At 31.8% G+C, this 23145-nt stretch overlaps 2 protein-coding genes and 1 non-coding gene across 5 annotated transcripts; 1 reads left to right on the forward strand and 2 right to left on the reverse strand.

Moving 5' to 3' along the window:
- Window positions 1-19: 19 nt before the first annotated feature.
- TRNAP-CGG (transfer RNA proline (anticodon CGG)) lies at window positions 20-91 on the forward strand. Its single transcript has one exon. It is a non-coding gene; the product is annotated as a tRNA-Pro (tRNA).
- A 485-nt stretch (window positions 92-576) lies between these two features.
- LOC112492748 (protein MEI2-like 1) lies at window positions 577-2635 on the reverse strand. The gene is made up of 4 exons (XM_025076950.3): window positions 1923-2635; window positions 1260-1415; window positions 960-1101; window positions 577-831 (listed from the first exon to the last, which is right to left on the reverse strand). Exons 1-4 carry the CDS (start codon window positions 2633-2635, stop codon window positions 577-579), a joined length of 1266 nt encoding a protein of 421 aa, XP_024932718.3.
- A 3257-nt stretch (window positions 2636-5892) lies between these two features.
- On the reverse strand, window positions 5893-10355 carry LOC107426625 (D-ribulose kinase). Of its 3 annotated transcripts, XM_016036854.4 has the most exons (9): window positions 10174-10355; window positions 9713-9975; window positions 9065-9204; window positions 8722-8974; window positions 8466-8598; window positions 7854-7942; window positions 7346-7623; window positions 6445-6514; window positions 5893-6357 (listed from the first exon to the last, which is right to left on the reverse strand). In XM_016036854.4, exons 1-9 carry the CDS (start codon window positions 10244-10246, stop codon window positions 6157-6159), a joined length of 1500 nt encoding a protein of 499 aa, XP_015892340.3. In that variant the 5' UTR covers window positions 10247-10355; the 3' UTR covers window positions 5893-6156. The 3 variants fall into 3 exon arrangements, with proteins under 3 accessions (XP_015892340.3, XP_015892341.1, XP_048317718.1); XM_016036855.4 differs by lacking the exon at window positions 10174-10355 and having other exon boundaries at window positions 9065-9208; window positions 9713-9852; XM_048461761.2 differs by lacking the exon at window positions 10174-10355 and having other exon boundaries at window positions 9065-9277; window positions 9713-9851.
- Window positions 10356-23145: the final 12790 nt, after the last annotated feature.

Genomic DNA, 23145 nt, shown 5'->3' on the forward strand with positions numbered 1-23145 from the left:
TTGGTCCTCATGACCAACAGGGTGTTTGGTCTAGTGGTATGATTCTCGCTTCGGGTGCGAGAGGTCGCGAGTTCGATTCTCGCAACACCCCGGTCATTTCGTTTTCCAAGTACTTTTTCTTTTTTTGCCCTTTTTCCCGACAATTTGCTCCATATATAAAATTGAGAAAATACCAATGACGTTCATTTCAACATTTATATATATATATATAACTCCAAAAAGTCACAACATACATACATACGTAGCATAGTGACTAAACAGTAAACACCATTCATTACAATCTTTCCCAAACAGAGAAAATCCCCATATCCCCGGACTACTATTAGAAGGGTGGATCACACCACCTGCCCTCTTCCAACCTTAAGATTAAATGGTATCATTTGGCTGATCAGGTGCCAAGTTCCACCCCCTCTTCTTATATATATATATATATATATATATATATATATATTATATTATTATATTTCCCACCAAACCATAAAATAAAAGTTCACCAAGGCAAGGCAAGCCATCAAGATGATCAGGTATTTCCATATACATATCTTGTTGTGGTGGTGGTGCTTGATAAGTTGGGTGTCATGTCATCATGGAAGAAGAGTAACCAGCTGCAAGTTTGGTGGTCTCTTCTCCTGCAGCTTTTGGCTGAGCCTGCTTGTTGTCTAATAATTCCACGCTGCTGCTGCCGATGCAGACAAGTCTTCTACCAACTGTCCTTTGTTTAACCCATTTGTTTGATCCGTCTCTAGCTGGGCAATAGCATACTGGTAATACTTCTTCTGATTCACATGGAAATCCCATTTTCTCAAAGTGCTTCACCAATTCCACCTTTCCCTGAATATGATTGATTGCAACACCACCAAACCACCAACATGACCAAATATATATATAATAATCTAATTAATTATTTACTCATCTCATGAACCTATATTTATATATATATATATATATATAATTAGTACCTGGAGTCTAGCTCTAGCTATTTCACGTATCTTGGAGGACTGGAAATGGTCCCACGTCTGATTGTTCTTGGTATCATAAAACTTCCAAGCTGCCTCTGCCTTTGTGAAGTTCACAAATGCGTATCCCTTATTCAATCCACTTCTGCCAATATTAACAAAGTAACAAACTTACCCATTATTATTAATTACTTGCTGAACTAGCTAGCTGCTAGTATAACAGAATATACATTTTACATTAATTTGCATATAAAATATGCAAGAATGGAAACCATTGGCGATAAATGGGGTTTAATAAATTACTTGAAATCCATTGGCAAGTACAAGAAATCAAAGGCTGACAGGTTTTGATGATGATGATCATCTTCTTCTGCCGCATCGTCCAGTTTTTGTGCCGCCGCTACCTTTCGATTCTCCATCATGCAATGATGGTCCAGAAAATCCAACACCATTTGCCGACTGATGATATTCAATTAAAAAAAAAAAAAAAAAACGCGCACACAAAAATCAGGACGAAAGTGAAAGCTAATTTACTTTATAAAATCCTTGGGCAACAAAATAAATAAATAATTATTAGGAATTAACAATAGAAGGGAGAAAATAATATATCCTAGGGAAGACCATTAATGCAAATATATCAGCAAACAAAGCGCTCAAAATCTCCATCACCATCATGAAAGAGAACCAAGGGTTTCTTCAAACAAAAAAAAAAAAAATTAAATGTGTATATATAATGAAAACACACACAAACATAACATACGTGTTTCGGAATCAGAAAATTAATCTGAAACCCAGAAAATAAAAAGGCAAGGTAAAACGGATCAAGAGACGCATATACAGCACAACATGCACTCAAACCCAGCACTAAAAAAGATCTAAAACCAGAAAAAGAAACAAACCCCAATAACCAGAAATTAATCAGTAAAAGTAATAAGAAGACAAAAGGAGGGTAAATGTATAAAATACGTGTATTTGCTAGGTATGTTTCTGATCATAAGAGTGGTATAATTTCCACCACGAATCATAGGCAAAACCTCAGACTTGTTTTTCTTCTTCTTAATAGCCACACTCCAATTAGTGGAAGTTTCCACTTTATTATTCCTCCTATTATCGTTCTCGTTGTTGTTGTACTTCCAGCTACTACGAGTATGATGAATATGACCATCATCAACTTCCCTCCTCATCAACAGCTTGTTGTGCCTCAACTGCTCCCTAATTCTTCTATTAATCTGATGAGTACCCCTAGGAACCTCCTGATCTCTTCCAACTCTTCGACCGGACAAACACCGACTCATATTGTTGCAGACGGGCCCACCATTTTTATCCCATTTTGGTCCATTCAGCAATTTTTGGTTTCTAATTAGATGATGATCAGCTTCAGCTTGCGGTGGGCTAAGGAGTGATATTGATGGTTCAGTTTGGAAGCCATAACTAGCAGTGCTAGTACTAGTAGTGTAGTAGAAAGTAGTGTGAAAAGGTGGAGATTGAGCAGTACTAGTAGTGGTGGTGGTGTAGTAGAAGAATGGGTTTGATACTGCTGGAGGTGGAGGTGGAAAATGAAGATGAGGATAAGGAGGAGGAGGAGGAGGAGGAGGAGGATGTGACAAATGGGTCGACTTTTGAGGGAAGAACTCTTGAGCTTCTGGGTTCAAAAGCTTTGCAACTTCCGATTCAGCCATGGAAAAAAAAAATACTAAAATATGGGTTAGAGAAAGAGAGAGAGAGAGAGAGAGAGAGAGAGAGAGAGAGAAGGGTAGAGAACAAGATTGAGGATTGTTTTTATTGCTTATTATAGCTCTTGGCCAGTATATATCCTTTCTCTTTCTTTGCTCTGCCTACGTGAGAATTCTACCATCACCTTCAGTAGCATCATGAAATCTAATTCAAGTTCCTTCGTGGCTTTAGACGCTCAGCTCAATCTCACAAGCTTTCTAATTTCTTCGTGCTTTTCCTTTCCTTTTTTTTTTTTCGGTTCTTGCATAATATAAATAATTTCAAGCTGTATTATCTGTCCAAACTGTAGAAAAAAATTATATATACATATATATATATATATATATATATATATATATATATATATATATATATATATATTTTATTCACTAAAAAAATGATATGTATATAGTTTTAAATCCTATTTTTAATGTTATTTTTTTAAAAAAAATCTTTTAGACAGATAAATCTAATATGACTAGTTCTATTGTTTCTTTGGATGAGATTTCCGAATTCCAATTATTATACTTTTTTTTAAATAAATAAATATATATATATATATATGTCATGCCTTTTACATGCGAAACTCAAAAGGCCAATTCTATAGGTGCTTAATTAATTGATCAAATATAGGTGATAAAAAATTCATTCTATAAAAAAAAAAATTTAAATAAATAAAAAGAATGTCTTCCCCCTTAGATGTATTGGCATTGGAGATATTAAAAAAATAAAAAATAAAAACAGATTGGGATTTGAGATTTCGGATAGATTGTCCTCTGGAGACGTTTGATATATTGTCCTTGTTTTATAAAATAGAAATTTCATCCTTTTTTAATGCTCTTGTAGCAGCTGAGAGGGTTCAAGACTATTCTCTTTGTCAACCCAACTCAGTTGAATTGTAGTTCTGATTCTGTTTGGCTTGAGACAGGCCTCGATGGCTCTCCCACGCTTGATGATGATGATGCCTCTTTAATATAATCCATTATTAATAATAAAATAAAAAACTCAGTGAAAACTTTCTTCGTGAAAATGTTTTTGTTTTCTAATGTTGTGAAAAATGTTCTTTTAGAACCTTATTGCTTGAGATTATTATTTTTTTACCCCTATCAACTCGAACCTAGGATAATATATATAAAAAAAATCTTAGCATACAAAATATAAGTAAAAGAAGTCGTTCACCAAAATAAAATAAAAGAAGTCATTCAGAAAAAAAAAAAAAAGAAAAAAAAATTTGATCTTTTTTTTTTTTTTATGGAAAAAAAGTTTTGACTAATAGATGCATTCTTTATGATAAGTTAAGGGTTAGATTCCCGAGGGGAAACCATCCATGCCTAGCATACCACATATATAGGGCTACAAGAACCTAGCCATTGAGTATAGCTGATATCATTTATTTTTATCCTTTTAAAATTAACTAATATTACTAAAACTACCAATAATTTTGGGTTTCTATTTTTTTAGGGTTTTAAACATATCTTTTTAAAATATCAACAATAATATAAACTCATTCAAATTTCTAATACTTGTATAATGACATACAATTTTTTTAAAATAACTTTTAATGTAAAAATTAGAATTTTTAATTAATAAAGTTCAATTATATTTTTACAATTTTTAGAATATTAGATTTGTTATCTGTAATAATTAATTGATAATTTTCTCATAAATAATTGCTAATTATTCAATAAAAATGATGATTAGTAATTGATTTAATTTATTATTTTTGTAAAAATTAAATTAAATATATATTGTTATATCAGTTATAATTGAATAAGCGATAAAAATTTATTATTTATTATCATTGGTGTTATTGAATATTAGTATAACTTTTTTTATTGATAATAAAATTTATTATTGAGATAATAAATATTAATTTCATGCTATGATTTTGATTATGGTTTGGACAATCTATTAAATTATAACGTGTGGATAGTAAAATGATAACATCATCTCGTCCATCGCCGCAAGGGTGTATCCCCAACAAATTCTTTATTAATTTCATTATTTACGAAATAGAGATCCAACTTTTACTTTTAAGTTTCTCATAATTTTTTTAGATTTACAAATTAAAATAAAAAGTAAATTTGATTATCTAAAGTTAAATTTTTAATTTTTTCACATATCATATTACATTTTATTTTATACATTACTATCATTTTATGATAATCAACACAAATAAAAAAAAATATTTTTATGTACCTTTCTCACACTCCACTATTATTTTATATTTTTGTATTCAATATAAAAATAAATTTAATAAGTGGTGTGGGGGTGATATTATAAGTTCCGCTTTTTATTTTTAAAAATTTTTTAAGATGTTTTTTTGTTATCGAAAATTTATTTTTTAAAAATAAAAAATAGAGATGCTTAAATATATATACCATCATTAAAAAGAAATTAAATATGGAAAATTCTAAAACATTAAATATAAGAGACAGGACGGGGAGAGAGAGAGAGTTAAAAGATTTTAGTAATGATAACGTAGATGCGGGGGCATTTAATGCATGGATATTGATTTGCCGCGTGTGACGGCCGAATGTTTCAAGCGAGTACGGAAACTCCCACTTGATGCTGAAGCTTTCTCACACTTCTTAGATCACTTTACAAAACCTGACACCTCGGATCGCCCCAGATTTTCCTAAAGATTTAATTCAGATCCATTCCACTCTTCCTTAAGAGATAGGACCCAATTGAACAGTCAATTCAACATTACCGTATATATTCATGAAAAAGAAAATGTGTATATATATATATATAACAGTTCATTTTTGTACAGATGAAAAATCGATATCATACTTTTTAATTTTTGAAATATTTATATTCCCAGATGAAATCTATTGGCAAACCAAAAGCTGAATGTTACTGTTTAGTTATTGAGATTTAAAAAAGAAAAAAAGGAAAGGACCAGATTTTGTAGATGAATCAGATTTTGGTTTGAGCATGGATTATTATCTAACGACATATTGGCTTGTAGATGGACCAGATTTGGTTTGAGCATGGATTATTATCTAACAACGAATTGGCTTGATGGGGAATAATAAAAAACATTATTTCGTATTATATACCACTCCTGGTTGTTTGGAGCCTGCCTCTTCTCGAACCTGTAATATGGTGGGCTTGCATCACCCACTTGACCACAGGACTTACCACTCCACACATTAGAACTCCCAGCTACCACATGTTACATTACCATTTGTTATATTTAAAGTAAATCCCAACCATATCTTATATCACAACAACACAAATGCATATTAATTTTAAATACGTGACACCTATATTTCTAATAGATTGTTGCTACCAATGGATCTAAAATGTCTACAGGCCGCTGATATTGACAAATTCAGTGTATGTTGTACTAACAAACTAAATTTGTACAAATTCACTCAAAAATCTTGGTTTTCTAGTTAATTAAACCTTCAACTCCCAAAAATGGAGATCATAGGCAATATTGTCCATTTGCATAACCAGCTCTCAGTCTCAGCTGAGATTACTTGTTTTGTTGGGCACCTTTCAACGCTAATAGCGCAGCTCCATAGGCAGCCTCCGTTTGAGTTGCACAACTCACCGGTAAACCAAGTACCCTCTCTCTTATCTTTGTCCACTTCTCATTTTTTGCACCACCTCCTGCCGTGAATACCTCTTCAACTTGGGTTGCTCCTAATTCCTTCAGCAAACTGTAACCTTTTGCCTGAATGTCATACAATTGCCAAGAATGTTTAATTTCATGAGGCTTTACATGGAACAAAAAGTTTGAACAGTCAGGACATCGTGATACCTCTATACGTGCAATCGATTCAAATATCCCATGCAAGAACTCGACATCACTTTCTGGCCGTGGTTGTAACCTGTGCAAGAGTTAAAGTAATTATTGTTTTTGAGTAGCTATTTGCATTATTTGTGAATTATGGTTATTTGAACAGGCAGGAAGTTTATAGTGTAAGCATACAAACCAGTTTCAGCTCACATAGCAATAAAACTTTATGCAGAGTACTCTAGTTGTCACCTAAATAGCAAGAGTAGCTTTCAAATTGATTCACAAATGCTCCCATTTTCAGCATATTGATCTCGAAAATGTTTATTTAGCTCAACAATGCCACCGACTTTGAACTCAAAACTAAATAATTTTGATTTATATTTCACAAACTTGATAACAAATACAATGCTAAATGAAGATTCTTCTCTAAGAGAACTGCTTTGATCAAGCTATAATGCTAGGGAAGTCTGCTTTTGGGTACATTGCATTATTCAGCCAGAATACATCAAAATCTAAAACAATTCAAAATTGCAAATTTTTTTCCTCATTAATTGCTTATGTGAGGGACGAGACATCTAAACCAAAAATGACAAAGCTCTGAGCATGTAATCTTGTGAAAGTTGCAAGGCCTTTCCTAGTTCCAAGTTCCAACTGATTTATTTATAGTTTATCTCATGAATCAATGTGCAGTAGACGGTCATGCTAGGCTTCCAGGAAAGAAACTAAACATGAAGAAATTATCTTCTCAGCAGCAAAAAAAATGTAACCATATTATAAGTATAATAAGATGCAAAATGTGAGCACATTTTCATAGAGTAACATTCAAGCACATATGTAAAACCAGAATATAACTCAGAGTTAGTCACAAACAAGTGATGGTCCTGGTTAAGACAAGGAGTATTAAAAGTAATAAATTAAGTACCTAGGAGCCATCTTAGGATCTGCCACTGGAAATCTCTCACCAACTGTTTGAAGAGGATAATAATCTAGAGGAGAGGCTTCAACAGGATTTATCTTTTCACTTAGTGCCACCAACTGCTCATCAGTGAAAATTTGTCTGAGAATGGCTCCACCAGTATTTGAAGCACCTCCAACAAGCCACTTATCATCAAGGCGATGACTATACACCCCAAACCGTGCATCCTCAATCCTAGTAGTGCTCAGTAGTTTAATGGCAAGTGTCGAACCCAAAGAAGTAACCTAATTATAAAAATTACAGACATTATTCAGATAAAAGCCTAGTCATTATTCATCTATTGTATTCTTCACATTCTTCTTGCATTAATAATGAGCTATAATGCACATTTAAGGCTATAAGTGAACCCTAGAAATGACACACTTCCTGATGCAAGTCTTCCAATGTGTCATGCATAACTTGGCCATCTCACATCAAACAAAGTATCTACTATCAAGTCCAGAAGAACGCTTACAGCTTTCCCTGGTTGTGTTGCACGAGCTGCAAGAAAGGCTGCTATACTATCAGTGGTTCCTGTGCATACCAGACAATCTTTTGGAAAACCTGCAGTTTGTTTAAGATCAAAAACTAATCAAAGAGAGAAAATTACACTTGTTTCTTCTGTCTGCATTAGCACTTATTTCTACAACTATCTCTCTTCCAAATAGCTAAGAACTCGAGCTGTTAAAACCAACATGTGTTCTAATCTTTGCAAGACAAGATTCTTACCATGATAATAGGTTGAGAACACATAATTTACTATGTATAACACATGCTCTTTCATGCAAGAAGTTCCTAGTGGGTTCAAAAGTCAGTTGCCATTCCATTGGAAGGCATCTTTTCAGATATAGGTTAGAAAAGCAAACTAACCAAATAGACACACCAATGTCGATCCAATGAATTCTTTTAATTGAAACAATTTTTAAAATATTAACAATTCCCAAAAGAAAACTTCCAAACAATTTACGGTACTTCTCAGTTATCAGTGTTGCTTATGCATCTATAGAACATGTAAACCAAAAACAAAACTTTTAAGTTTTAACTCATAGCCTTTATTACCATTCCACTTTTTTGAACGAAAACATACCATACTGTGATCCAATATCCTCTTTTATATGACCAATTGAAGTTCCAGGAGCCTTGACTGAAGGCAGAAGTTGTGAATATGGCTGAGAGAGCAACCATGATGGATAGGCGTCAAGCTCGGGATCATACCCAACCTATGCACACAAAAATAAATGATTATGCAAGTTAAGCACATCAATTTTATGAGTGATCGCTGAAAGAAAAGAAAAGAAAATAAAAGATAAGATCCTAACAGAAAAAGAATCATCATATAATACCTTCAAAGCATTATTATAATCAGACACTCCAAGCTTTCCATGAAGAAGCCATAACAACCAATCTGCTTGATGCAACAGTATTGCAGATTTCTTATCTGAATCTTCTTGGTTCCACCATGAAATTAGCTTACACAGAGTAGAGGAACCAGAGCAGACAGTATGATTTTCAGGAGCAATAGACTTAACAGTTGGTAAAGCATCAGAGCAACTCTCATTGTACAGGAAAGGTTTCCATAATGGTTCTCCTGTGGTGCTGCAGCACCAAATTCAGATTCAATAGAAATGCAGACTTGACAAGGAAAGTAAAACACAAAGAGCAAGAACGAAATCCTAAGGCATCCACCTGTTGACAATGAGAGTAGTTGCAGAAGTCCCATCAATGGAAATGGAAGCTGTAAGTTCACGGAGATAATATGGAACATCTTCTAGCAGCAAGAACAGCGTATCTTTCCACGAGCGTGCCCAATCCATTGTTTCTTCATTCTTTCTAGATAACAAAAACATACTTCTCAAATCTCAATTACTTGGACAATAATTCTCAATTTCTCAATTTACCCTGATCATAAATAATTAAGCACCACTCAGCATATAAACTATTCATTCAATCTGAGCTTTGAGACATGACATCTGAAATTGAGGTTCAGAATTCTCGTGTAGATTTAACATAATAAAAAAAAAATTCTGCACAAGCTTCTCAATTACTTTGGCCTTTTAACCAAACGTTTTCCCTCAAGAGAAATTCCCACAAATTTTTTAAAAAACAACCCCGCCCAATATTGTAGAGTACTAATAATGAGCCATAAAACATTCAGTTGGGGATACTGAATTTTTGAAAAATCTGTCATTTTCTTCTACATTAAAACAAAATTCAATCTACAACTCCTTGAGCTGCCTAAGTTAATCTGTCAAGTTGATGCCAAGTGATTCTTGATGTTCTATTTTAATTCTTAAGAAATAAAAAGTTACCAAAAAAAAAAAAAAAAAAAGGTACCAGATACAAAGGATATTCCCTCTTCCCCTCAGCATGAATTGTCCCCTGTTTGTCAATGAGAGCAAACCTTGCCCCGGAAGTTCCAAAGTCCAGCCCAAGATAAAGCCGCTCACCAACTGGAAGATCCACTTTTGGGTCTTCCTTTTTGCTGCAAAGGGTAGTCATACTTCTGGGTCTTGCTCTTTTTGCTCTTGGAATTGGTTTGCTCGAAGCACCATACATTAATCCAGATTCTGGAAATGCCTTCCTTGAAATATAAAACCCTGAACCATCAGTACCAAACCATGCATGTTAATTCCTCAAAGCTATTAAATGGTTCAATTCCAATCTGGCTAAAATGTGAGTAATTGTGATTTTGGTATTCCTAATTATGATAAAGCCATCAAGAATGTGAAGTAGTACAACCTTGAATGTGTGAAAAACAGAAAGAAAGAGATAAAGAAAAAGAAGAAGAAGAAGACCATGTTTATTATTAGCATTTGAAGGCCATGGAAAAAGAAACGGGCTTGTGGGATGGTGAAGAGACGCCATCATTACTCCTCTTTCAGTATTATCAGTGCTTTGCTGTGTCTCAAAGTCTCTGTATTAGATAAGAGGATGGAGCGTGGATTTTCCACTCATGGTCACGTTGATGGCATGTTTGAAAATTTATCACAAAAAAATTAAAAATTATAAAATATATAAAATGAAGTATAAAACTTGGATCCCATAAGGCCCAGTATAATGCTTGGGTTATAAAAGAGAGTCTTATATTGTAAAGCCCAGGAGGCCCAGAACAGAATTTGATGCCGAAGGCCGAGAAATCATTGGGAAAATCCCATTTTTAATTTCCTTTGTGCATTGGTGAATCAGACTGATTAGGGCATTTTTCGGATGGCGTTGCATGATAGCAGATTGCTTATGTTGTTAAAAGAATACATTGACAGCATACATTTAGGTATTTAACAACAAATTTACAATGTTATTAAATGTTTTGGCAGCATACATTAATTGTGTGTTGTTAAATATTTAAATCCTATTGACAGCATTTGTTATATTTTCCTTGTTAATTTATATTTTAATTTGTCGTAGCAGCGTATGGTTAATTGGCATTGAGGTTAAATATCCTCATCTACCTTGGCTTTTGTTCCCTCGTTAGCATTTATTCACTCTCCTCTTGAGTTAGGGATTATTTGGACAGATTTAATATTCTTATTAAGTTTTGTAAAGTATTAATTAATTAGGCCTATACTATAAATATGTTATATAGTTTGTTTCCAAATTAATGAGATAAAAATCAGTAAATCAAAAGAACTGAAAATATAGCCCTTGTTCTCATGTGATTGAAATCAAAGATTACACTTTAAAAAAAAAAAAAAAAAAAAAGGAAACGCAGAAAAGAGAAACACAAACACAAATATTATAATGGTTGAGAGAAAGGGCATGCAGCAGAGCAAGGATTTTTAGGCGGTCTCAGCGGCGAATAATTAACTTATTGGTAGATAGCAAGTTGGTTATCACCAAGGACGCTGGTGTTTTTCTTTTCAAAAGTGGTGAATGCTCCAGCTGGAATACCACCGCTATGGTATATTAAATTATCACTATTACAATATCATGTTTATGTTTAATATTTCTCCTCATTATATCAAGTTCAAGTTTGTGTATTTAAGCCAAACAAAAAAACAAAAAAAGTTCAAGTTTGTGTACTGATACACCAGCCGTTTGTGGAATCGCTATTGTTTTTTCCACAGAAATAGTAGGAGGTTTCTGTAGAAACACGCGCACAAAAAAAATAATAATAATAATAAAGATTTAAAATGAAGAAAATAATAATAATAATAATAACAATTTTTTAAAATGAAAAATCATATATATATATATATGCCCGTGCCTTGGTACCAAGTGGTTGACTGGAAAAAAATCGTCAGCCTGCAGCTCTTGGGAGTAAGCTAGCACATACAGAGGAACTGATCAGGATTGAGAATGGGATTAAATTTGAAACCCGCAAAATCATTGAATTCCAGAATATAGCCTGGAGGTCCTGGAGCCTACTCTCTATATAATAGGTATGGAGGGTGAGCCGCAAGGAAGACAGAAAAGAGAAAAGCGATGGAATTGGGAATTTGCGAAGTGTCTAAAAGAAATGGACGGTGCTTTTCCTTTAAATAGCAGAGAGAGAGAGGTAAGATGGGTAGGTAATAATGAATGCATACGCATGGGAGGCAAAAACAAGATTAGGGTTGTAAATTATTTATTATTTTCTTAAACGAAAACTAACTCACAAAAGGACTCAATCTTTCTTAATTTCTTTCCTTTTTTTAATTGTTATATTTTATTGGTATCTATATGTATATTTTTGGTAAAGATCGATTGGTTTGTATACCTTAGTAAAATCTCATAATCTATAAGATTTTTTATCTTAAAATTTCTACACATACAGAATCATTTAAAAAAAAAAAAAAAACAAAAACACTTGCCGTCGGACCCCACGGTAAATGCGCCACAGCATGGGTGTCCTTATTACGGTTATTTGTTTATATAACCTATATTTAAGGGACCTAAAAAAAAAAAAAAAATCAGTGTCAGGGAGATAAAAGACTATTTTTGTTAACATATATATTAATTACTATTAGTTTTTTGGATAGAAATTAAAAATTTTATTAAGCAAGTCAGAAAGTAACAATTTATGTAAATCACGTGGCTTACTACAGAGATTAGAAACTAAACCAAAAGAACAACATAAAAAGTTTATAACCAAATTAAGCTTCAATTGGAAAGAACATCTTCACCTAGCAGACGAACATATATATATATATATATATATATACACATTGTAACTCCAATAACTCCTTTCAAAGTCTCCCAGGCTAGCACATCTCTGATTTGAGGAACCTCCCAATGGTAATGGAGTAATTCTTTGAAGAGCACAACCAATGTGTAAAAGAATTTTTCAGTCTCTCTTTCTCTCTATTTTAGTAATAAATTCCAAACAGTACATTAATATTAACATTGGGAATGAAATTTCTAATTCTAGTAATATCTAATTGACATTAGCAATATTTTACCAAAAAATAAAAATTGACATTAGCAAGAATATCTTCAATGATATATATATATATTTCTATATTATATTAAAAGCTGAAATTATCGAATTGAAATAATATTTATATATTTTAAGATGAAATATTTTTAATTGAGATTAACAACTGGATAATATTTATATTATATTGAAATCCACAAAAAAAAAATCTCACTAATTAAATTAGTTTTTTTTTTTGGCCAAAAAAAAAACTGAAAAAGTATATTTAATAACCGATAGGGGGGATTCCACCCTTATTTTTTATTTTTATATTTAAAAGTTAGTTAAATTCAAAACCTTATATGCGAGAATGTGAACATTGTAACTATACTAACAAGTGGAATATATCTATGCAGTAACAATATCAGTTTTTTTTTTTTTTTCATTCACCAAATAAACAATATTCGTTTTGTTTATTTATTATTTTTTTGTGGTCTTAACGATAGAAACTAGACCAGTATATTTATATATCTTTATACCCATTTTCTTTACGTTGTATTTTTGCCTGAAAATTAGATTTTTTTTTTTCAATATATATATATGTATTTGGTCATTTGTATATCATTATCACAATTAGTATTATATATTAAAATTGCATAAGATGTTTTAGGTTATGATTTTGTGGGGAAGAGAAGCTTAATGTTTCCTAAGGAGGTGACTATCCATAAAAAAGTACTCATCTTCTTTCCAAATTGCATTAGTTAAAAATTTATTTTCTTTTAGGAGTACGTACAAAACATAAACTCTAAAACCATGACTTCCCCCCTTAAATAATATATATTCCATTATTTTACCTCTGCCTGGTCAAATTCCAACTTGCCGACTTGTGTCGTTTAGTTGGAAGTCCCATTCTCTTTAGCATTCTAGTGAAAATCATAAATATGTTACCTTTTCCAAATTGAGCCATTGAGCCATGCAGTGGCAATAATACTATACACGTACTGATTTTATTTATATTTTAAGATATTATTTATTAGGATATTTATATAACCTAAATATAAACAAGTAAATTTTTAACTATATAAATAAGTTAAAAAAATAAATAATTAAATATTTTCACTTCATCCATCATGTTATTTAATAAATATTTTAATAATTCTTGCATTATTATTTTAGTGAATGTTATAGATAGTGGAATAATGTCAACAAAACACATTATCACCTTCTCTTCTCAAAAAAATGAAATTTTAACTGTCTAGAAAGGTTTTAGAGCTTTTATATGATTTAATAATGATGTTCACAGACTAGGATATACGTTTGACAACTATGATTAGGATAAGAACTGAATATGATATAAGTAATATAAATACACCAGTGAATCCTATGAGATGGCCTATGTGATCATGGTCAATAGAGGTAATTCGCTGTCGAATGCTATTTTATCAATAATCCTTCCAGTGGACCAGTGCTAAAATTTAAAACCTAAAATCAAAATTAAAGTGTCATCAACCAAACATGGTGCTGAGTTTAACATATATCCAGGCAAGGCCAAAATAATTGGGAAATGACAATATAATATGTTTTGTAAGAATATAAGATAAATAAGAATCAAAGTAGCATAATGATTTAATTGTGGGAGGCTATACTATATGTGTTTCTGTATGCATTTTTGCAAGCGTTTATACTAAAGTAGCACAACAATGAAGTACGCATAAGACTATATGTATCATTCAGCATGTGTTTCAAAGATAGGTACCAGATAAAAATTTTTTTCATCAAATTAACTTTCGATCTTAGGTATTAAAATGAGTCAAACCTATATATATATATATATATATATATATATATGTATATACTTCAGTCCAGTAACCGAGTAATTTTACTCGCACAATAAAAATGTCAGCTTCAGTGCACTAACCAAATCAGGTGTGTAGAAATTTAATCATAACTAAATCAAAATTCAGGTCTTAGAACAGAAGTTCTAGGAACAAAATTGGACTTGGGAAAGGGCAAAGGTGTGAGGAATTTTATAAACAACGAAATAAGAATATTCTTCCATCCATGGTACATCCATGTTTTATATAAAAATTCATTTTCTCAGTCTCATCAAATTAAGAAAATCAAAGGATGTAAATCTAACATTCAAAATTTTAGTCATGGCACCTCCCGGGCGCCAAAGTTCTTCAATTTCGCCTATATTAATTATATATTGTCAACCATTGATAATTATATTGATACCAAGTTTCTTTAATCAACATTCAAATAGCATTACAAGAATCAAATAACAACTAACAACATAAAATTTACGCCAAAAACCAAAATCATCCAATTCACTCCATAAGAAAAAGGCCTCAAAGGAACATCCACTTTCTCCTACAAAAATCAAGCATTCAAAGACCGCTTGACGATCCTTCATCCGCCAATGGCGGGTTCTCAACGACAACGACAATGAGGATGACATAGAATTTGAACGGCGGAGATTGGAAAGAAAGAAGGGAGTTGAAAATAAAGGTGAGAAAAAGTAAGTTTTATATTTTAAGATTGAACTAATGGAACACAATCAAAATTTGCAGGAGTATAAACTTGCTTTAACTCATCAACTCCAATAATAATAATAATAATAATAAAAGCATGATATGATGAAGCTGGATATATATAAATAAATAAATAAATAAAATGATATGATGAAGCTGGACCTCCTTCAATTTTGCTTCGATATCTTTGTATGGATCCATTACAATAACGTTAATAGCAGCCATTACGTCCATAGCTTGTTTAGGATACAGACGTGCGTTGATTCCAAATATAGGATACAGATGATGTGTTGATTCCAAATGGGGTTAAGAGAAATTATAATTACAATGCAAAGCTAATTCTATACAGTTTCTAAAAATTTATATTATAACAACATTCCGATTGAATTTTTTCGTATTTTTAGCTTTTATTTTAATTTCTTCTTCTCCGAACACAGCCATGCGCCGGAGGAATGCCAATCTGCCAGAGGTTACTATCGGACCTCCAATAAGTTACTGATAGTTTTTTGGTGCCATTGATACCAAAATTTTCTATTTTATATATATATATATATATATATATATATATATATATTAATGAAACTTAAAGTTTTCAATTTTTTAAAGTTTTCACATTCACCACCATCCAACTCTCTCTCTCTCTCTTTCTCTTTGAAAATAAGAATTAAACACCCATTTATATCTCTAAAAAAGCTCAAAAACCGATTTCACAGAATCATCAAAAAATTATTTAATTTGTTTATATGTACAGGGAAAAAATTGTTTAACTAAATAAGGATGAAGTCTGAGCAAGTGAAAGAGCCAAGCACACCTTCAAAAAATGAATAAATAAAACGTCCGTAAAACCTAAAAAAGAATAAATAAATAAAAAAAGATAGACTGGCATTGGAGTATCATTGGAATTTTGCTAGAGATCCTATGGCCATCACCAGCAGATCGTTGTTGTTCCTCTGACACTGGTAGAGTGACTGCTTGATTTTATTTTTTTGGAAACGATGGATGCTCACTTTAGGGAAGAAGAAGAAGAAGATATTAAAAATCAATGGGGTGTTTTGGTAATTTAGATGCTTGTAGGGCTGTATATATAATTATTTTTGCATTGAAAAAAAAAATTTCTTGGGTTAATTACTTGACTAAGAAAAATAAAATATTTAATAAATTATATTTAAATTAATTTGAACATTGGTATTTATATCATTCATGTGAATATCATTATTAAATAATAATTTATTATATTTAGATTAATTTTAACTTTTAAAAGATTAAACTTTAATATGAAAAAGTGAAATACTGTATATGAATTTAACTGGTAATATTCATCAACGGTAACAAATATCATTTTTCAATTATTTAAGGTCTGTTCAATTTTTATTTTTTTTGTATTCTATCAAAATATATGTAAAAATTCGAAAAACAATTAATTAAACCCGTTGTTTAAAGCATTCAAGAACATATTGATTTCTATGTGCAGGTTTGGTAGAATGCCTCCAGCAGACGGCTTGTATCCAAGGAGTATATGAATTTAGTAGTAGTCGGATCTTGTCAAACTGCAGCACTGGCTTGCCCAGCGTCATGACCTAATTTAAAAAATAATAAATAAATAAAACTTTTGTAGCTAAAGTGATAGTCCGAATAATGAATTTATCATGGACAACATTAGAAGAGAACGTGGACCATGAAATCCTAGTGGAGCAATTTTTTTTTTTTCACCTCTATAAGGAATGGAGTATGATAATAAAGTATTCGTCGTGGACAAAAAGAAAAGGGCCAAAAAGACTTCCAAGGGAAAAAAAAAAAATTAACAAGGAATAATGTTATTTTGTTAATGATCTATTTCTATATAATACTTATTTAATATAATGATCAATTTATTTTTGCCTTATAATTTTCATGTTATATTTTATTTTAATATTGTTTTTGTATAACATAAATCAATATTGTATTTATTGTTTTTTCAACCTTTTCTAATACAATTAATTGAAATAGATCCTATATTAAAATTAACTGATTTTAAAGATTAATTAATTAATAAAAAAGTAACTATATTTTAACATTGATATATATATATACATATGTATATATATATTGCTATCTTTGATTTATTTATTTTTTCAATGATAGATTGTCACCCGAATTATTTTATTTATATATTAATATTTTTAAATAATGTTATATGTTGATGGACAAGAATAAGGATATAAACAGGGGACCTAAGATCTTTATCCTACATTTTAACCTTCAAATAGCATATTTTGGCCTTCCAACTATAAAATTCAATCAAGTCTACTCATGCATCTCAACATATGAATTGCATAAAATTACTCATAAACAACTCACTTAACTTTGTTTATAAGCTGTTTTGTTCATTTTATTTTATTTTTAAACTGCATATGCAGAAAAACGTTTTTTATTCCCTTTTTTTTTTTTTGTGTGTGTGTGGTTTAGGCTTAATTTAGTGATACTTAGATTATAAAAAAATTTAATAAAGTGTTTGATAACTTATATTAATAAAAGTGCTGTAAGATATAAAAATTACATATAAATATTTGGTACTTTATTAAATTGAATTACTATAAATTTTACAATTACTAAAATAAATATGGTATATATAAGTTATTTTAAAAAAAATACTTTAATTGTAGTTATGTTACGAACTTACAAAACTTAAAAAAAAATTTTAAAAAAAAACCAATACTTTTTTAAAAATACTTAACTTAAAATATTTTTTTAAAAAAAAATTAATAAAATGGCAGAAAGCGTTATATATGATTTTTTTTTATTTTTTGTTTTTCAGCCAAAAGATTATTTGTTTATATATATATATATATATATATATATATATATATATATATATATATATATATATATATATTACATTTACTTAAATATTAAAGTAATTGATTCATATTAGAATTTTTATTCAAGTTTTTAATTAAGAGTTTTAATTTGAGCATGATTGGTTGATAGAATAAAAGGTAAGCAGAATTTTGTATTATATTAATTAATTAAAGTATTTCAGGTATTTAAATTCATATATAGAATCAGATTTTAGTACATTACAATTTTAATAATTTTTTAGTATTTCAACAATATTTATGAATAAAATGTCTTAAATAAACTTAGGTATTAAAAAAAATTTAAAAAAAAAAAAAACCGTTAGATACATGTGCTGCGTGTTTTTCCTTCTTATATAGAAACGAGGGATTTTTGATGCAAGCTTTTAAATAAAAATAATAGAAAGAAATAAGAGACACATGAAAGATAAAACCTCTTGCATAAATTGATTAAACTAAAGTCCTTTAAATAGGCAATACACAAGCTAAGAAAAAGCAAAAACCACTACTAGCTTTAAACGTGGATTGACCACTCCTGCCCATAACAAACTCCTAAAACATAAATATAGTAGACCTTCTATTGACCAAGTCTTTTACAATTATTTGGATAACAAACAATAGATACTCCTATTGATCGGTCTATTAACATAATTTTTAACACCCTTCCTTAAACTGATATCTTCATAAATTAGTTTAGGAAAACAACTTTTAATGTTCTGCAGTACTCCATTCTTTAAATAGCATCCTTCAAAGAACAAACTCCAAGCATGTTTCGAAACTTCCCAAAAACAGCAGACTTGAGAGGCTTGGTCAAAATATCTGCAACCTGATCTTCACTTTTACAGAACACCAAATTAATAACATCATCTTTACATAAATCACGCAAGAAGTGATACCTCACATCAATATGCTTACTCCTTCCATACAATCTGGGATTTTTAGAAAGCTTAATTGCAGAAACATTATCATAATAAATTAAAGTTTGACCTTGTTGTTGGTTATGTAAAGTTTCTAGTATTCTTCGTAACCAAATAACTTGACATGAACTTGATGTTGCTGCATCAAATTCTGCTTCAGTAGTTGACAAAGTCACTATTGGTTGCTTCTTGGATGACCATGTAACAGCTCCAGAATTCAGCATAAAAACAAAACCAAATGTACTTTTTTTGTCATCTAAGTCTCCAGCATAATCACTATCTGAAAAACCTGTCAATTTTAACTTTCCACCATTTTTATATAAAATTCCAAAATCTATTGTACCTTTTATGTAGTGAAAAATCCTCTTTGCTGCCAAAAGATGAGCTTGAGTTGGATTCTTCATGTATCTGCTAATTAAGCTCACAGCATACATAATATCTGGTCTTGCTGATGTCAAATACATAAGACTTCCAACAATTTGCTTGTAAAGAGTAGCATCAATCATTCTACCTATTTCTTTCCTTGTAAGCTTTAAACCAAGTTCAGTGGGAGTCGAGACTGAATTGCAATCCTTCATTTTGAACCTGTCTAAAATTTCCAGAGTACATTTTTTCTGTGAAATAAAGACCCCAACAGATGATTGCACCACTTCGATGCCATGAAAGTAACGCATCAATCCCAAATCTGTCATTTCGAATTCATTCATTATAGATTTCTTAAAATCTTCAAACATATATCTATCATTACCCGTATAAATAAGATCATCAACATATAAACACACAATCAGCATCTTTTCATCATCTCCAAATTTTGTATAAAGTGTGTGTTCATAAGGACATTTAAGAAAACCATCTTTATCAAAATAAGCATTCATACAACTGTACCAAGTTCTAGGAGCATGTTTCAGTCCGTATAATGCTTTCTTTAATCGGTATACCTGATTTTCATGTCTTTGCTTCTCAAATCCAGGAGGTTGATCAATATATACTTCATCTTCCAATGCTCCATGCAAAAATGCTGACTTCACGTCCAGTTGATAGGTAGGCCAAGAATTCTGGGCAGCGATAGATAGCACCATTCTAATAGTATCAAGCCTTGCAACTGGAGCAAACACCTCCTTGTAGTCAGCACCATATTCTTGCTTATAGCCTTTCGCAACAAGCCTAGCTTTGAACTTGTCAATTTCACCATCTTTGTTGAGCTTAGTTTTGTAAAGCCATTTGACACCAATGGATTTTTGACCTTTTGGAAGGTAGCACAACTCCAATGTCTTGTTTTTTCTCAATTGATCTAATTTCCTCATCCATGGCTTTCTGCCATTTTCTATCTTTGACAGCTTCTTTGAAAGTGACAAGATCACAATCTGCAAATAAAGCAAAATGAGCAATTGAATCATCATCAGATAGGTCATCTCCATTTACATAATCTATCATCCAGGCTGGTCTCTTTCTTTGGTGTGGCTGATCACAAATCATAGCATTTGTTGTCTCATGTTCACTAGAAGATTGTAGCTGTTGAACAAATCCATTTTCTGTTTCACCAGATTGCACCTGCTGTCCATTCATATCTTCAGCTTCATCAGAGTAACTGGAATCTGCTGTTGCTTTGAATTAGTTTCATTCTAATTCCATGTATTTTCCTCATCAAAAATCACATCTCTGCTGATAATTATCTTCTTTGTGAGTGGATTGAACAATTTATATGCTTTGGATGCTTCACTTACCCCGATAAAGACACATTTTTCACCTTTATCATCAAGCTTCTTCCTTTTCTCATTTGGAACATGTGCAAATGCAATGCAACCAAAAATTCGAAAGTGATCTACTTCTGGTTTTCGCCCACTCCAAGCTTCCTCCAGTGTCATGTTTTTAACAGAAAAAGTAGGACTTCTGTTTAATACATGAACACTCCAATTTACTGCTTCAGGCCAAAAATTCTTCAGAATGTTCCTTTAATCAACAAGCTTCTCACCATGTTGAGGATAGTTATGTTTTTTCGTTCTGATACACCGTTCTGTTGAGGTGTATATGCCGCTGTGAGTTGTTTTCGAATACCTTGCTCAGCACAAAAAGTTTCAAATTCTGTTGACGAGTATTCACCACCACAATTAGTATGAAGAGTTTTAATGGCTTTTCCTGCTTCCTTTTCAACATATGCCTTAAAGATTTTAAATGCACTAAAAGCTTCTGATTTTTGCTGCAAAAAATATACCCAAGTTTTTTTACTATAATCATTAATAAAAGTGATTAAATATTTTTTACCTCCATTTGAAGATCGATTTATGGGCCCGCAAATATCAGAGTGAACTATCTCCAATATATTCTTTGCTCTCCATAATTTTCCTTGAGGGAATGAGTTTCTGTGTTGTTTGCTAACAACATAATCCTCACAAATTTGGTTAGGATCTGAGACTTAAGGAAGACCTACAACCATATGCTTTTGTTGGAGAGTTTTTAATCCATTAAAGCTGAAATGACCATAGTAAAAATGCCAAAGCTAGGATGAATTTTTCTCTTTAGCCATTAAGCAAGTTTGTAGATTTTTGATTCGCAGTGGAAACAACCTATTTTGACTCATCTGAACAACAGCAATAGTCCCTCTGGAAGGATTATATATTTTACAAGTACCTTTATTTAGAGTTATTACATAACCTTTTTCTTGTAACTGACCAGCACTTAACAAATTAGTTTTCAAATCATGAATATAGAATACTTGAGAAATAATTTCTTCAAAACCATTTTTGGTCTTTATCTTAATGTCTCCTTTTCCCATATCATTCACAGTAGAACAATCACCAAAACTTACAGCAGTATGGAAATTTTCATTTAATGAAGAAAAAGAAGACTTACTTCCACACATGTGGTTACTACAGCCTGTATCTACATACTAAACATCTGGCTCAAGATTGGCCATCAATAATGTTTCTTCTGTTTCTTCATTTTCTACAAAATTTGACTTCTCCCTCTCTTCTGTATCAGCTGGCAATCTTGTATAACACTCTGTTAGAGTTAGTGACCCAAATTCTTGTTGACCCGACCCGAAAAGCTCGCGGTGCGACCCATTTGGTGAAACTAATTTTGGAGAAAAATTTGGGGCTCTGTGGTGGAAGCGGAGGTCTCGGGCCCGTTCAATTTTAGGGTTTCTTCCGTACTATATATATATATATATATATATATATATATATTTTTGTTCGGCTGTAATTGGGGGTTTTTAGGGTATCTCAAAATTTGGCTCACCTTTGTACCAATCTTTCGATATTGGATTTGCTTCTCCCTGCCCGTGGTTTTTCCCGTCAAGGGTTTCCACGTAAATTGTGTGTTTGTTCTTCGTTTTCTTTGTTTTCGTTGCTATTTGTTTTTCTCCCAATTTCGTAACAAGTGGTATCAGAGCCGCGTCGATCTATTTGGGAATTTTTTTTCTTTCGATCATGGCAACAAAGTTCGACATTGAGAAATTTGAGCGCAACATGAGTTTCTCCATGTGGCAAGTCAAGATGAAGGCGATTTTGACACAGAACGGTTTACACAAGGCGTTGGTTGGCAAGGAGCAGATGCCGTCTTCGTGGGATGGCGAAAAGAAAGCCGAGGTTGATGAGCGTGCCCTATCCACCATTCAGCTATGCTTGTCCAATGAAGTTTTGAGGGAGGTCCTTGATCAGAAGACAACAAAGGACTTATGGGACAAGTTGGAATCTTTGTACATCACAAAGAATCTCACAACGAAACTGATTGCGAAGCACCGTCTATACACCCTTTCTATGGTTGAAGGTACATCTATTAAAACATACATAGATGACTTTTCTACTATTTTGTTGGATCTGGCGAACATGGACATTAAATATGATGATGAAGACCAGGCCCTAATGCTACTGCGTTCCTTACCTCCATCGTATAAAAATTTTAGGGAGACTTTGATTTACAGTAATAAAACCCTAAAATTGGAGGATGTGAAAGCTTCTTTATATTCTAAGGAGTTGTTTGATAAGGAGTTGACCAGCAGTTCGGATAACAATAATTTTGGGAGTTCCGGAGGAGAGGGTTTGATTGTTAGAGGTAGAACATCATCTAGAGATCAAAATAACAATGGTGGTAGTCGGCCAAGATCGAAGTCAAGGTTCAGAAACCTTATTTGTCACTACTGTAAGAAAAA

Source organism: Ziziphus jujuba, chromosome 9 (assembly GCF_031755915.1).
Source record: "Ziziphus jujuba cultivar Dongzao chromosome 9, ASM3175591v1".
NCBI classification, from domain to species: Eukaryota; Viridiplantae; Streptophyta; class Magnoliopsida; order Rosales; family Rhamnaceae; genus Ziziphus; species Ziziphus jujuba.